Below are 16,681 nucleotides of genomic sequence, written 5' to 3'. Positions count from 1 at the left end.
ATTCATGAGGTGAGTTTGGACAGTTGTGTAAGCTTTAATTTGGTTTCTGAATATGCTGTATAAATATAATGATGATTACCTAACCTTGAAAGCGCCTGCAGTATGTCTAGAAAAATACTGTGTTTCTTTTTCCAACATGAAGTTTCTTTCCTCCTGGTTTTGTTTTATTCTTAATGGATCTTTTTTGCAGAGGTTCAATTAGTATCCTTTGACTGCAAGCTTACTGTAACATCTCAATAACATAAATTGGTAGTTTTCCATTATTTGTTGATTTGTAAATGTGTTATCATGTCTCTTATACTTATTTAAAAATGCAGATTAGGCCATTGCAGAGTTTATGTAAAGTCAAAGTGTGGAGCAGTATTCTTGTATTTGTTTGCAAAGCTTCACATACACCAGTTGGACAGGGTAAATAATATGCCTGTACGAGGAATAGATGAGTCTTGTGCCCATGCATTTTCTTTAAATCTGTTCTTGCATTCAGGTTGCTGAAGTGCTTAGGTTATAACCTGGTGAGGCCTCATCTCGAGTACTGTGTCCAATTCTGGGCTCCCCAGTACAAGAGAGAGACATAGAGCTGCTGGAGAGAGTCCAGCATAGGGCTACGAAGATGATCAGAGGGTTGGAGCACCTGCCCTATGAGGAACGGCTGCGAGAGCTGGGCCTCTTCAGCCTGGGGAAGAGAAGACTGAGGGGGGATCTTATCAATGTCTTATCAGTCACCTGAAGGGAGGGTGTCAAGGTGATGGGGCCAAACTCTTTTCAGTTGCCCCGTGTGACAGGGCAAGAGGCAATGGGCAGAAATTGAAGCACAGGAAGTTCTGCCTGACTGTAAGGGGAAATTTCTTGACTGTGAGAGTGACAGAGCACTGGCACAGTTGCCCAGAGAGGTTGTGGAGTCTCCTTCTGTGGAGATCTTCAAGGCCCACCTGGATGCAACCCTGTCTAACATGCTGTAGGTGACCCTGCTGAGCAGGGAGGTTGGACTAGGTGATCTCCAGAGGTCCCTTCCAACCTTACCAATTCTGTGATTCTATGATACTGTTTGTCTTCAATACTGAACTTCTAGTTTGGTGATATACAAAGCTTTGTATATATAGTAAGCTTGAGTCCTTGGTAACGTGAGATACTGGTTTAGCTAGAAAAATGCTCCCTTCTTCCCCCCTCATTGTTCTATTGTTCTTTTTTCATCTGTGAATGCCTGGTTTTCATTTAATGTAAAGTGTATTTTGTTTTAAACATTTCATTGAATGTTTGTTGCCAAGTGAAGTTATTTCTTCCAGACTGAATGCTAAATGACCTAGAAAATAAAGTGCTGACTTTCTCTACTGGACTTAGTACAGTACTTCCAAGTAAAAAAACCAAATCCATGTAAGGTTGAATTCTAATTAAAAAAAATTATCAACTAGGAAACCTAGTATTCTTAAAGAGTAAGCTGCACTTAATTGTGTTCCAAAATAAAATAAGTTAATAGTGCGCTTGGCTATTTGACTATGGTTCACATTTATTCTTTAATTCGTAAGATGGAGTACTATGCCGCACATTGGGCAAGAAGTCTTTCCTACCTTGCTCGTGCAATCAGAATGATTTTGTCCAACAATAGGGGTTTATATTAATGATGAAACACGCTTCTTTCACATGAGGCAACATCTTCTGTGGTCATGCGGTGGAGAAGATTGATAGAACTTGTTTGTGTTGTGTGAAAAATGAAATGGTCTTCGTGAAGCTAAAGGACTGGGAAGACTAAGATTACACTTCTTAGTGTTTGCCATTTCCTTTGTGCATACCTGATTTCCTCTCTTTATCTTCTTGTAATCGGCAGCTATATCCATTTCCAGGATCTAATTGAACGTAATGAAGAAAGAGGTTGGGCTGTTAAGCTTCCACATTCTCTGCTCTTTGTACTGCTTATGGTGCTAAAAAGAGATGAGTTAACATAAACCTGAGTAGACTGTTTAACCTTCTTTCTCTTCTGGAAATGTAGATGCAATAACATTTGCAGCTGAAAAGGCTCGTTCGCAGTTTCTAATGTTTAAGGATGCAAATGAAGCATTTTGTCTTTTCTGTCGCCTGGAGGTGTTAAGCGAGGAAACAGAAAGAGGTTTCTAGGATTAGTTCCACGGATTTTCTTTATCATGTAAAAATCAGGGCTGGTCTCAATGCCATGAAGTGGAGAAAAGCAATATGGAAAGCATCCAGGGAAAATTCTTACATGTTTCATCTGTTTCTCCCTAAATTTTCTGAGTATTCAATACTTGTAATAAAGCTGAATGCTCAAGCTTTTTGTGACAGAGCAGAACTAGGCTCCTATGCCTCTGTATTGGGCAAGAGGGAAGAGAGGACTTTGGATTTGGTAGGTGACAGAGCAGTTGATCACTGACAGTGATATGGCATACAAAAAGTTTTGTAATAGTTTTTCTTTGAGAAATACTTCTGAAAACTTAGATAATTCAGTACTGCATTTGGGTTCTGGGTAAAGGTGTAAAAAAATATGTAGACTGTTGTAAAGCTTTAACTGTTTCTAAATGAAATTAAGCAAGACTTCAGCTTGGTGATCAGATCCAAAGAGAAAACTTAAAAGTATACAGCACCAATACACTTTTTGTTCTCGCTGAGTCTTGTAGCTTTGAGTACATGAGAAAAACTGCTTCTGTGCTTTTTTTTTTTTTTTTTTTTTTTTTTTTTTTTTTTTTTTCCTGCTTGCATAGATACGATCTGGAGATTGAGCTATGTTTTTTTTTTTTTTTTTTTTTTTTTTTTTCACTTAGTGTAATATAAACTCCAGAATGTTTCATTAATGAAACTTATTTTCGTTTAAAAGGCATAAGTACATGTACCTTTTATATGTGTACTTAGTGATGATGAGGTGTCCAAAATTGTCTTGTTAAGGAAGATGTGTGCATATTAGCCTGCTTTTTGCACGATTTTAACCCTGTAAACTTACCACTTCAATATAATAAAAAAGGAGATGGTTTATAAGATTACATTTAAAACCAGCTTTCTTTGCATTGTTTTTGATCAAGGTAATGCTGACCATCTCAATTTATTGTTTGCTGATGCTTATGCGGGAGGTTATATACGTCTTTTGAGATGCACACTTTTTGAGGACAGTGGAGTTATAAACCTTAATTAGGTTCATACTGGTTCAGTAACAGTACCTGTACTATATTTAAGCTTTAAGAGTAGTCTGGCTAACAGATTGATTTCTTTCCTCTTACCTTCTACTTATTTGAATATGCATATACTATGTTTAGGGGAAAATATATACCTTTAAAAAATGCTATTTTCCCCCATTCTCTTTCCAGCTAATTGCAGAGAAGGCAGAATTATCTCATTTGCACAAATTGAAGTGGACTTGGAAAAGTCCTGTTTTTATTTGATCCTTCAGAAGTTTGTCTCATCATAGTGATGGAACTTAAATAGGACTATTGGCTCCACTGATTTTTTCTTTTTCTTTTTCTTTTTTTTTTTTTTTTTTTGGTAGGAAAAATGCACTAGATCAGTTAAAATCTAATTTTAGCGCAAAATATTTTTCTGGTAACTGATTAATGTATTTTTATAGCTATGTGTGGTTTAAGCTATTGGTTTTGTTTGAAGACTGTCAGGAACAGAGATTCGCAGTGAGATTAGGTGAATCAGATCTGTTTCCTGCAATGATGGATTAAAAGGTGTTTGTTAACCTGTAGAATTGGAGGAGGGAGGGAGATATGTGTCAAACAAGGCAGTTGAGCTCTGTGTTGGTTGATTGGTTGATTTCAAGGTAAATTAGTGGATTTTAGTTTTCAGTTTTTAGAATGCCATAATCTTTTCTTTCATACTTAAGTTAATGGTTTGAAAGTGCTTTAATGTTCTATAATTTTAGTTTTAAGAACTGTGAAATTTCTTAAATGCAGCAATATTCAATTTTGGGTAAAGCTTTTTTGTTCCATTAGCTTTTCCCTTTTTAAAGAAGCATCTTTTTGATATATCACTTTCTTACAATATGTATGCCCAGACGGTATTATATACACCTCTGTGGCACAGACTCAGTCTGAGTGAATTGGAAGGTACTGAGATTTAAAATGGTATTGTATAGTGTCACCAGTGGTAACACAGCTTGAGTGCTGGGTCTGGCTTATAAAATGCAGTATTTCTTAGCCAAGTGATAGCAAGTTTTATTTCAAAGCAGGACTTATAACAAGTAGTGAGATCTGGCAGGCTGGGCAGCCCTATTCTTCACCACCATCTCTTTCTCTGTCTCCCTCCTCTGGGAAGTTTTTTGGGTTCTGCTACCTTCCCAATCACCGAATAACTATGTACTTCCCAGGCTAGTTGCTATTATAGTTTACCTGCTTGTTTTGTATCCAGCCTGGGTGGCTGTAACACTTGCCCTCCTTCTCAAATGCTCATGCAAAACAAAAGCCAGATCCTGGGGAAGAACTACAGTGATTGTGATTGTAGCCAAAGGCAGATGTAGTCAAAGAGAAAAGTAGGATGATTCAGTATCTGCCACTCTATCAATTTATCCATTTGCTTATATAATGTACAGTATTCATTTCATAGGTGCTATGCTGTTCTGTCATTAGGCTATCCTGAAGAACCTGTGTTCTTTACTTAATCAGGGCTCTCATATTTCTTCTGTTTTTTTAGTACCTGTTCTAATGAAGGATGCTACTGTTGCTGTAAAAGTTTTGTGTGTGTGTGTGTGTGTGTATGTTTATTCTCAATACCACTGGGGTTGCAAAAGTTCTGCATTGTTGCATTCTAAGAAGACTGGTGAACCTCTTGTTTGCTGAACAGCTGGAGCGTTAATGGTTTGGTGGTACATGGCAAGACCTAAGCATGTTGCTGTTTAAAGTTTCTTCTAGCTTATCATAAGACTGCATAGTGTGAAATTCTCCATGTCACCTCTAAATTTACAGATTGATATCTGTGCATATCTTTGACCATTTGTCTGTATGTTCGTTATTCTGAGCCTTCAGTAACACTAACTTCAGCAATAGGGTTCAGTTGCTTGAGCTGTTAGATGGTTTCTATGCATCTAGCAAAAAGCTTTAGGGTGTTCTCTACCGCATTCTGTTGTAGAGCATGTTACTAGTTCAGTATCACTTAGGTATTGAGTAAATGCTTCTTATAGTATATTTCCTTCCCAGTGTTGAATAAACAATTCCTGTATTTCTAGGTTATCTGTTGATGTCCCTGTATTTTTCAGCAGCTGTCAGTGTGTCTGTTTTTTCCCAGTAGGACTTCTGAATCTTTTCTCCTTTCTTTTTTTTTCTTTTTTTTTTTTTTTTGTTTTTGGATGTTTCATCTGGCCACTCCAATCGGAATTCCCCTCTGCATGGTTTTCTGGGTTGTTTAAACCTCTCTTGCATCTCTGTTTTTAGCCTGTGTGACTTCTGATGTTTTAGAGCTGAGCTAGCCTGTCTGGTCATTCTTGAGCTGTGCCACTTATCTCCTCTGCTTCATATGTGACTGCAGACAGTTGCTTGTACAGGCCTGTTTCCTTCTAGTGAGCTGTCAATTCTTGCTGTAGGTGGGAGCCCTTACCTGTGGCAGCTGCCACTTCTTCTGGAACTCAATAATTACCAGACTTTGGCCCCCTCTCTTCCCCAGGGGATCTACTTCCTTGACTGGCTCTTCTGCCAGTGTACTCAGGTTGGAAAAATTGAGCCAATTTTCCCCTAGTACAGCAGTGAAAGAGGATTCATCAGCTGCATGCATTCTGATACAGAGGTGGTCCATTTATCTGAGTGTTAACCTCTACCAGTAGATACTTCTCAGTGTCTGTGAACATTTAACAGTAGTAGAACCCATTGATCATTTGCTTTTCCAAAAGTCTCCCTGAAAGATTTGATGGCTGTGAAAGCGTTGGTGGACCTAGCTTTTAAAGCTTTAAATATTACGGTTTCATTGAATCCTTTTACAGATTTTCCTGTAAGGAAAGGATGATGGAAACTTGGAGACTGGAATACAACCTCTTTGCAAATTAGACCTATGATACCAGTATCCACTGGGGTTCTTATCTATGGGCTTTCCTTCAAAATATTATTCACCAACTTTTTGAGTAAATATGGTTAAATTGTTACTCATGCTTGCTGCTGATCACGCTTTTCTGTTAACTGCAACAGAATTTTACTTCTGGCTCTCTTCTGCTCCTCAGCTGTTCCACTGCTTGACAGCATACGTCAGAGGTGATACAAGCAGTGATTTGAAGGCTCAAACACAGTGCTCCTTAGAGGAGTAACATTTTATTTTAAAACAAGCCTTAAAACAGAAATGCAGACCGAAACATAAGAGTAGTCTGACTTGGCAGCACCTTCAGACACCCCTCTCCCCATTGCACACCTGAGAGGAAGTGCTTCCAAAACAAAAACAGATAAACAAACAAAAAAGAAACGAAAGTCCCCAAAGTTCTTGCTCCTGCCTCACTGTTGTCTGGTGCCTGCTCCCACTACTTGTGCTGCTTCCAGTGCCCATAAAGGTGCTTTGTTAGGTTTAACACAGTATAGCCATGGAAAACAATTTTTAAAAAACCTAGGCCATCCTCTGTCATGTCAGTCAGCTAGGTCGGCTGAGCAGTGCCACAGCCTGCCCTGGAGAAGGAGAACACTGTGGGAAGGGATATGCAGGAGAGGAAGGAAAGAGAATAAAGGAGAAGCAACCAGGCTGAGCTGAGTTGCTTCTCGAGTCACTCCTGATAGACTGCAGCCTCTGAGCTTATCAAACTGGAAGCACTGGGGTTGTCAAGACCCTTTCTTCTGAGTAAATTACCATTACTGCCTGCATTCTCCTATGCAGCGTCCTGAATCTGAGTAACCCAAAAGCTTCATTTGTAAATCTTAGTTTGTGAATCTATCAGATAGCTATGTGTAACAGGTTGTTTGGGTTCTCCTGTAAATTTCATGAACATGTTTAAAATTAGCTCTGTGCCTGCATAGAAGAGTTTATTTTCAGTGAGGTAGAACAGCTGTGATCACTCCTGAGATCCTTCCAGCCTGTCAGCCATTTCTTCCTCAGAGAAGAGAAACGCTTTCCCAAGACTGTTTCAGGCACCAGGAATGAACAAGCACAAAGCTCATGTTATTGCCATTACTTCTGTGTGATGAGATAATTATAGGGGTTCTTGCACATGGAAGCAGATGGGCACTTGAAGTGGTTCTTTACCATATCAGTGTGGCTTGAGTGGAAGGAGAGATGACCTAAGATTCTTGATACCTAGATGATTTTTCCTGTAGTGACTGAGGATATCTCCTTGTTTGCTGGAGCTGCCTGTGTTAAGCTGGTTATGTGCAGGCTCAAACATCTTGGCTTGAATGAGGTTGCCAAAAAGTGTACTTAATTGTCCTTTAACTAATGTAGCAAGACGGTGAAAATTTAAGTATTGCTTGTTTTGGAATAGTTCATTTCCTGTAGTGTTGAGAGACCTAGCAGTTATTTGGCTCGTTTTTGCCATGTGATCATAAGCCACAGAATAATGCGTGTTGCAAACGGTTAGTAATTACTGTATTAAAAAGTTTCTATATGTGGACATATACATGTTTTCATATGTGTACAAAAGCTACTTGTACCTTTTTTGCTCCTTCGTGCTTTCCTATCTTCAGTCTTTCTTATGCTGTCATTGAGGCAAGATCTACTTCTTGCTGTAAAACACAGTAATTGCGAATCAGCATTGATAAATTCAAGTAGGATACGCAAAGGAATCCCTTCTTTAGGATTGGTCACTTTAGTTACCTCATGCCAACAGGGATATATCAGATTGACAAGTCCTTTCCAAATATCAGGGGGATGGAGATTTATGCAGCCATAGGTCCAGTGCAGTGAGACTGAAGTTCATCATACAGCTCAAACGTAGAAGCCCCAAATAGATTTTCCAAATCTTGCTGTTACTTTGTCTTATTTTGACATCATTCTTTTGTTTTTTATTATATTCACTGTCCTGCATACTACTGAGGGTAGAATAAAGCTATTGTATGGCTTAAAGAAAGAAAAAGAATAAACTGTGATTTTTATGGCACTGTAATTAAACCAACTGTCACTGCCTTCAAAAATAGAGGTGAAGGGGAAATCTCTTCAAAATCTATTTTTAGTCAAAAGAAGGATTAACGTGGTAGACATAAATGTATTATGAAATCATTCTTTTGTCTAATACTCTCTCTTGTTGTTAGTCTACCTTTGGATATGCAAAGTAGAGCAGCAATGCAGCAATTGCTGGTACATTTCTAAAGAAAATGCAAGTGCATAGTATTCTATGTTTATGGGAAAACTTGGCATGCTCCCTTGCAGTCAAGTCTTTTTATCTTCAAGATTGGAGTACACTGTATGTGTGAACACGTGGAAGAATTTGCTATGTAATGTGTAAGTTTTTGTGTGTATGCAGGGTTAATGCTTGTTGCTACCTTGGCAGAGCTGTCTGTATGGATGGACTAGCTGCATTGGAAATTTTCTGGCACAGTTGCACCACTTTTGTGCTTCATGAACTGAGGGTGCTAATGGATGAGTGCTGATTAATGTTTATGGCAGCTGAAAATGGTATTTCCACATCCTTTCTTGGTGTTCTATTTTTGGCATTTCTTTATATCAGGTACCAGAGTTTTGAAAACTCTTCCCCATCCCCCAACATTGACATTGAAGAAGCTAGGGTGTTTTTTTGGAGATGAGCTGACAAGCTTTGGCAGAGGGCTACAGGAAGCAGCTTAAAGTGATGGTGCCTTAAATTGCTGTCACAAGACTTGTATGAGTTTGTCCACTAGTGCCTTAAGCTGACAGAAAGTCTTTTCTGTGAGCTTAGCGAGAATTAGCAGCAAGTCATGTCAAAGAATGCACCCCTTTTCTATTTAGGAGGTGCAGCCTGAATGAACGTTTTCTGACAGGAGAAAGTCAGACGAGGAAGAGATGGGGCAGAGTGGATCTGTCTTGGTAGGTCTTAATGTACTGATGATTTACGGCTTGCAGAAAATAGCCTGCTGAGTTTTGTGTCCAGGTATCTTGTGATCTCACCATTGAATTAAATTTTGCTTTGGATTCCTGGAGATAATTGGATGAAGTGAACTAACCAGGGAAGTGGGGGAATAGCCAGTGGTACTAAACTGCTTCTTGTTCAAAATAGAAAAGAACAGTTCTGTTTAAGGTACAAAGGTTCAGAGCAGTGAAAGCTAAGAGGTGCATGTGTAGACAAGTGGCAGCTTGTCAGCTCTGGGCATAAAGAATACACATTTTGAGAAGACGAAGTTCTAGATTGCATCAGGTGAAGTATTTGCATTAGAGTAATATAAATACAAGATAACGTGCCACAGAGTCACTTTGTAATCAGAAGTATTGGTTGTGTCCACGTGGGTTATTACAGCTCTGAACAGATTTATTTAATATACAGTGGTTGCAACCGATTCATTTTCTGAATGACCTGTAGCGTTCCTTCTCAGGTGGTTCATGAATCTCACTCCTAGATGGAGCTATTCTCTTCTCACTCAACTACCTGCTTAGATGGGAGCAGGGAGTGAACTGGGCACTTTGAATGTCTTTACCACAAGGCAATGAAAGGAGAAAGCAAGCTGAGCAAGGTGTCTCCCTCTTACTGAAAAGCTGGATTCTTGCTAGTGCTCTGAAGATGGTTCCCATTCTCTCCTGTGACCTGCAGCCTGAATGAAAATCTCAACATTTTCTCACAGGAGAAAGTCAGACGAGGAAGAGATGGGTAAAAAATGTAAGAGGTGGCAGTTGAATACTGGAAATAGACTGTGAAGTTGGAAGCCTTGAATGGTCTGTTCAGACAAGAAAAAGTTTGGATCCACTATCTTGATGACCTCAGGAGAGCCCGTGTTTTTGATGGTAGTCTTGGAGAGCAGTGCGTGGAGAGGAAGCAGTAGTGGGCAAAGCTTGAATTTGCAGCCTGCTAAATGCCACTGCCAGTATTGTGGGAGAAATTGTGGAAATAAAGTATGTTCAGGCTGTGACTGATACAAGGGGGAACCTTTTCAACAAGGCTTTTTGAGATTGGTCTAATGGCAGAAGAGATAACTGCCTTCCCTCCAAGTAGATTGAGGCACCCTGTTTAAAACATGGTTGTTACAAGGGAATGAAGTACCTGTTTTCAGGTTGCAATCTGTTATTATTTCTAAAATGTTCAGTTCCAAAATGTTCAGTCCAAAATGTTCAGTTCCAAACAATGTGTTGGTTTGCTTTCAAATAATTCCTTTCTTCTCCTTTTAAAAATTAATCCTTTTAGTAATTTCAGATCTTTAGGTGTTACAATATTAGATCTACATCCTTGTGTCTGCCCCTCTTTCCCGTCTTTCCTCCTAATGTAGTATTCCTAACTTTGTGTTTGTAAGACAGCTATTCATCAACTTGATATATTCCGAGTTGCTGAGCTAATAAACCTACTGTAGTAGAGAAAAGGTGGGCTGAGATGAAAACCCAGATGGTTCATGGTAAATTGAAGCTAACAAGCCTTTGATGTAGCTGAACTGATGCTCTGCATTTAGTTTAGATGTCTTTGCATTGAGCTTCCTAGTGTGTCTGTAATATTTATTATCTGGTCTTTTCTCTGTTGCCTGAACCATTGTAGCACCCCTTTAACTAGGACGACAGGAAGTTGTCTATGTAGACCTTCTGCTATTATATTGTCCCTGCCATAAGCTGCTGACTGTGAAAACAGTGACACCTAAGCATGTTGGGAGGTCTCAGTTCTTAAGAAATCATGGACAGGATATTGCCCCAAAACTTGACAGTATCTTTTTTCTTAGGTTTTAAGGTGCTCTGTGGTCATGTACTACTGTTACATAAACACAAAGCTCTAGCAAGTTACTATATTTTTATTGTTAATGACTATCTGGCAATCTTAATGTATGCAGCAGACACCTCAGTGAAACATTAAGATGCAAATTCTAGTATAAGGTGTTGAATGTTTGCCATAGTGCTAGGGTTCATATGAAGTAAACTGCCTTTCAGCTGGGAATAACTTGTTTCTAAGCTGATCAGTTCAATTAAAGGCATCTAAAATTGGACAGAAATCAATGAAATAGATTGAAAAAATGTGCAAGGCTAGCATGCTTATTCTTTTTATGGTTTAATTACAATGCTATAATCTCTATTTAAAATATTAAAATCATTGTTATGGCTTTTTTTCTGTGGCAGAAAAGACATAAATTTTCTGAAATATGTATGCACTTGTTGATATGCCACTATCTTTCACTGAAACGGTTCTGATGGAATTGCCTGTAGCTCTGTGTAAAATTGACCTTTGAGAGATGTTTAAAAAAAGTGTATATACTTGATCGTTCAAGTCTATTGCTAGCATAGAGAAATAGGAGAAAGAAACTCAATTCAACATTCTATCTACATATAAAGTATTTTATGCTAACCAGTCTCCACATGCATATTGGCAAAGAGTTGTCTGCAGGATTCAGACAAATTTTATTGTCTTTATTAGCTTATTATCAAGGTATTTATAAATGTTGAGTAAGAGACTCTTCTTTCATCCTAATACTTCATCGTGATCTACTTTAAAGAATGCATAATGAAATTTTCAACTGCAATTTAGCCAACGTATCTTTGTAAATCACTTGGGCTATTTCAATTGCAAGTTAGCTGGCCTCTGCTTTCTCAAGGGAGATTTCTAACTTTCAGGCTGGAATACTTCGACTTTCAGCTATTTTTCTTTGGCCTGACTTTGATTTATACAAATGCTAATTATAGAGGCTTTGAATCTGTATGCATACATAGTTTTACAAGGTCATACACATAATGAACTGGCTGAAATGATGCTTGTATTTCATTAAGTTGTTACATAAACAGATTACTATATTTTCTAAACATTGTTTCATTAATGAATTTGTTTTTTCTCTTCTAAACTCCAGACAACGCCTGCTTAGGGTTGTTGATTTTCAGTTTGTCTCCTAAACTTAAACCTTCATTGTCTCTGCAGGCATCGGAAGGTGTCACCTTCATTGGACCTGACACACATGCTATTCAGGCTATGGGAGACAAGATTGAAAGCAAATTGTTAGCCAAGAATGCAAAGGTCAACACAATTCCTGGCTTTGATGGGGTAGTCAAGGTGAGAAATCATTTAACTACTTCTGCCTGCTGTAGAATCAGTGTCTAAATTGAAATACATTCTCAAAGATGTGATGAAAAACGTAATAATAAATTTATTTTTTTTTCAATAAGATATGCAATTAAAAATTGCAGGGTATAGATTTTTACTAGCAAGAATGTTTTCGAAGAGGAAAGTTCTAGGAAGAGTGCTTCATAACAGACAATGTGTTAAGGACTGCTTACAAATATTATGGAGTCCCTAAAATTTTGTTTTGAAATTTAACATTAAGGCAGGTAAGTGTGTTTAATGTATCATATGTTCCATTTACATGTATGCCTGCATGTATGCTTTATGTTTCTCAGTTCTTCATTTTTACTTTATGCCAAGGTCTTGGCCAACAATTGCCAAAGTTAATCTGACACAATGCTAGCAAAATTTTTCAATTGCAATGAAGTTTGCTACAAAATATGGTGTTTCCATTTTATGGTCTGTGTTGGTGTTGTGAATTTCCACATGTTGCAAAGCTCATTGGTGGTGGGGGAAATTGTCCAAATCCACATGACCAAATTTGGAGGGGAGGGGAAAGGGCTGTCTTTTTGGCCGAATCTACAGCTCAGATTCTTCTGGGCTTTTAGAAGGCATGATCTTTTTCTAAAATATTTTGGGTTTTTTTTGTATTCTGTGTGATAAAATAAAGTATGTCTTGGTTTTAGTTTGTCTTATGCTACAGTGATTGTATGTTGGCTTCTCTTAAGCTTTCCAGTGTATTCTGATGTAATCAGTGCTAATGTAGATATAATTGCTTTTTTTTTTTTTTTTTTTTTTTTTCCTTCCCTTTAAAACCTTAAGTGTATACGCCTAGATATTCTGAGGCTTTGATCTTCTGGGCTGATACTTTTTATGCTTGACACTTACTTTCAAGTTAGTTTTTTTTCAAATAAAATTTGAGTAAAACTTTGAGTCACTGGAAAGGTGAGAATCTATTTCAACAACAGCATATTTCAATGTAGTTGGAGAAAAGCTTTTCAAGTTTCATTTATGATATTGACGTTGACCTCTGATCTTCATAAATCTTATTTACATGATGAAATAAGGCATTCAGTATAATTGGGAACAACTGAGCGTGTTGATGGAATGCAGAATGTGCTTTAAGGAGCAACATATACCAGGACAACAATGTTCAGTGTTGTATCAGTTAAATTATGTTTAAACTCTGTCAGGGAAAAAAAAAAGTTTAATAGAATGTAAAGTGAGTAACTTTCCACAAAGTTAACTGTTCCTATGATGATGTCTGGAGACCTTGGCTAGTGAGAGAGAATGATTAAAATCATGAAATGGCTGTGAGATTAGAATGTACTAGAGAACTATTTGGTACTTACGATAGAAAATTTCACGTATCACAGCTATGCACTAGTTCTGGTTGTCCTGTAAAAAGCTGAAGATAGTTGATACGAAAGAACACTAATTTAAAAAGTTGTGGTGGGCCTGTCAAATCAGAAAGAGAGTGTCCAAAGACATTGCCAGTGTTACAGTTTCCAACTGGAAACTATATATTTCATCTCCTAGATGAAATAGTTAACCAGTGCTTTGATTACCAGTTCTAGGAAGCAGAACTTCTGATACCTGATATTCTCATCCTTGCTATAGATCTAAATATATGCTCACGTTTGTCCTCTGATCTTCTTTCTGTGGTATTGTTGCTTTTGCTGAGATGAATACCTGAGCAATGAGATCATATAGGATGGTTGATATTTGATTAGAGCTTGTTGTATTGTTCTGCCAATTCTGCCAGTGAAGGGTGTGGTATCAAATACAATCAGAAGAGCTGTCCATGAGAAACTGGAGTCTGTATAGTATTTCTGCTATTCTGTGGGACACCTGTTTTAGTCAGAGTTAAGGGGCTTTCAAAATCTTTCAGGGCTCTTTTTTTTGAGAAACAAATTTTACAAATCTTAAGAGGGAGTTAAGTGTCTACTTGATACTTGAATTGGTTAGAGATGGCTTTGTCTTTCCAATAGAATCTAATAAAGCTTGGAAAGAAACAGCTTTCATGCCTATGTGACAACAATGACAGAAGTTAAGAAAGATCAATTGTGCATCCATTCTTTGTGAATGAATAGTTAAAGTGAGCATAAAGGGTAACAACTTCTAGTGCTTCATTGTTCAGTTCAGGATTGCACTGAAAAACTTTGTTAATTCAAGAGTTATCTCTTTATCAGGCACTTAAATAGTGCTGCACGTACACAGATCCTTCACAAATAAAGGGCAAGTTTTTTCCTCTTCCTTATATTTCTTGGCATTTAGATGTAATGATCAAATGGAGTTTTTAAGCTCTTGTAATAATGTCTTGGAGAAGCTGTTTGCTGAGAAATTCCAAGTCAGCAGAAATTACAATAGAAAGGAACCCTTCAAGATTGTACTTTAAGAACCTGGAAGGAAGAAGAGGATGCTTGGCATAACAGACACAACCAACTGTCTTCATATTAGACCAGGAATGTAGGTAAGTGTGAAACTGAGAACGGAAAGAGGTGGAATGAGAATAGAGAAGGTAGTTTGAAGAGTAATTTTCTTCTCTTTCACAGTTCAGTTTCACTAGAATAGAGCTATTGACTGAGGCAAGAGTTGCCCAATGGACGTATGTAAAGAACCTGAATCTGATGCTATCCACTAGAGAGACAACAAAAACTTTCAAAATGAGTTCAGTTCAAAGCTTCTAGCTGCAATTAGTTTCCTAAAATTTGATTAGGAGAGATGGTGATCACAGGGAAGAAAAAAAAGTTAATCTACATGAGCAGTGGCTATAGCAAAGTGAGCGCTGAGAAGATGTAGTCTCTAAATAGTTAAAAGAGGAATAAGTGACAAGAAGTAAGTGGAGAATGAGTAATGAGTTTGAGGAGATATGGTGGTGAAAAATTGGCAGAGGAATGGAAAGGGAAGAAAGGTTTTGTTTTGTTTCACCATGTTGAGCCAGTTTGTTTTTATGGTTGATATAACATAGCTGGATATTGAACCAGAAGGCTAATCGTCTCTGAGTGACTTCTTGGTTTCATTGATGTCTGTGGATATGTTGAAGGTTTTCAGCAAGGCTATGAATTTACTTTACTTAAATTTGGGGTATCTGTTTCAGACATTCTTGCATTGGGGTCTGATACTAAAGTGATCACTGTACTGCTGGGGAGACTGTTGGAGCTTAGTCATGACTTTTATTTGGAGATTCTCCAGACCCAACATCCTCAGCTGTGAAAGCTATTATGTAGCTCTTCATAATTAATGGTGTTTTATAGCTCTAGAAAACTCTAAATTTCATCATGGTAGTCCTCTACATCAGAATAGTCTTTTCTTTTTTTCTTTTTTTTTTTTTTTTTTTTTTTAATTTCTCCACCTGCTGGTACCTAGCAGACATGTACATGAAATTTGCAGATTGGAAAATATTATTTTAAATGAGAAAAAAATGTTTTATGTCTCTAATTTAAAGATAAAATCAGCCATTCATAAAAACATAGTATGATGTCTTCTTAACTTTTATGATTTTTATAAACTTGTAGCATATCTTGAACATATTTTATTTATACGATCAGATTGTGCTAGAATTATATAATTCTTTACAGTCTCCAGTTTATTTTGAGAAAATAGTAGTGTAGCTAATGTGTTTTTACAGGAAACAGTAATATGTCAATGAAGGCTTTGCAAAAGAGAGATGAAGTCCATTAAATTACTTTAAAATGCTTTTAATACCAGCGTTTTCTTTGTACGTTTTCCACATATGGTCTTGTGTGTAGCACACACACAAGTGTTTTTTTGCTTTAGTTTTTTTGTCCCCTATAGCAAATATGTCAAGCATTTATCATAAGTACCCTGCACTAAAAATGTAAAACAACTGTCGTAAGGTTTTATAAGCACTCAGACTGTTGGCACGTTTATGTGACGTGGAGGTGAGACGCATGGTATTAAACTTACTGTTTCTGGGAAAGAGATCAAAAGATTCTTACCAAAGATTTGCATATGTCAGTTGTTTATGATTTTTTTGGATTGTTTTTGTCTTTAAAGTACAGCGTATCAGCATATTTTTGTTTTCGATTTCAGAAATAGTCTTTGAAGGCTGGAGAATTTGTGTATACATAGCAGAGATCCTGAGTTCTAATACATTATCACTGTAAAAGTAACAGATGTTGAAATAATGTAAATTAATGATAGCCGTGCAGACGTCTTAAATCTGTTACCATTTCTTTCAAGCTAGAACCGAGGCAGTTAGTGCTTCTGATATGATGCTGTTTCTTACTAAAACGCGTGTACACGTGTGTAAATACTGTGGCTGTGAAAAGTTATCCTGCGATGATTTGTAGCTTGCCTTCCTGTGGACTTGCAATGTATCAGTCAGCCACTTGTTTGCAGGTAACTAAGTGAAAAAAAATTGCCTTCTTTGCTTCCTCCCTCTTAATTCTATTTTGCAAATATGTGACTGAATTTGCAAGAGAAAAGAAATGTAAAAGTTTCCTTCTCGAGTATAATCGTGGCTCTTCGTCAGTCATCACTCTTCCTGCATTTTGTTCAAGAGGCTCTAATTGTCTGCATTTGGCAGGTTTAACACTTCCTGACAGAGAGGCTATTAAGGGGAAGTATTCTCGCATAACTGTCACAGGCAGGAACAAAGAACCTTCAAAC

The 16,681-nt window shown here is 37.5% G+C and overlaps 1 protein-coding gene across 2 annotated transcripts in view; it reads left to right on the top strand.

Annotated features, from left to right (window-relative positions):
• Nucleotides 1-16,681, top strand: part of PCCA (propionyl-CoA carboxylase subunit alpha) — a 294,626-nt gene that overhangs the window by 72,176 nt on the left and 205,769 nt on the right. For both annotated transcript variants that reach the window (XM_062566813.1, XM_062566814.1), the window contains exon 7: nucleotides 11,906-12,037. In XM_062566813.1, the coding sequence (XP_062422797.1) occupies nucleotides 11,906-12,037 (132 nt within the window). The remainder of the gene's footprint in view (nucleotides 1-11,905; nucleotides 12,038-16,681) is intronic.

Source organism: Rhea pennata, chromosome 1, assembly GCF_028389875.1.
Source record: "Rhea pennata isolate bPtePen1 chromosome 1, bPtePen1.pri, whole genome shotgun sequence".
Lineage (NCBI taxonomy): Eukaryota > Metazoa > Chordata > Aves > Rheiformes > Rheidae > Rhea > Rhea pennata.
This window is presented reverse-complemented; position numbering and strand designations above follow the sequence as displayed.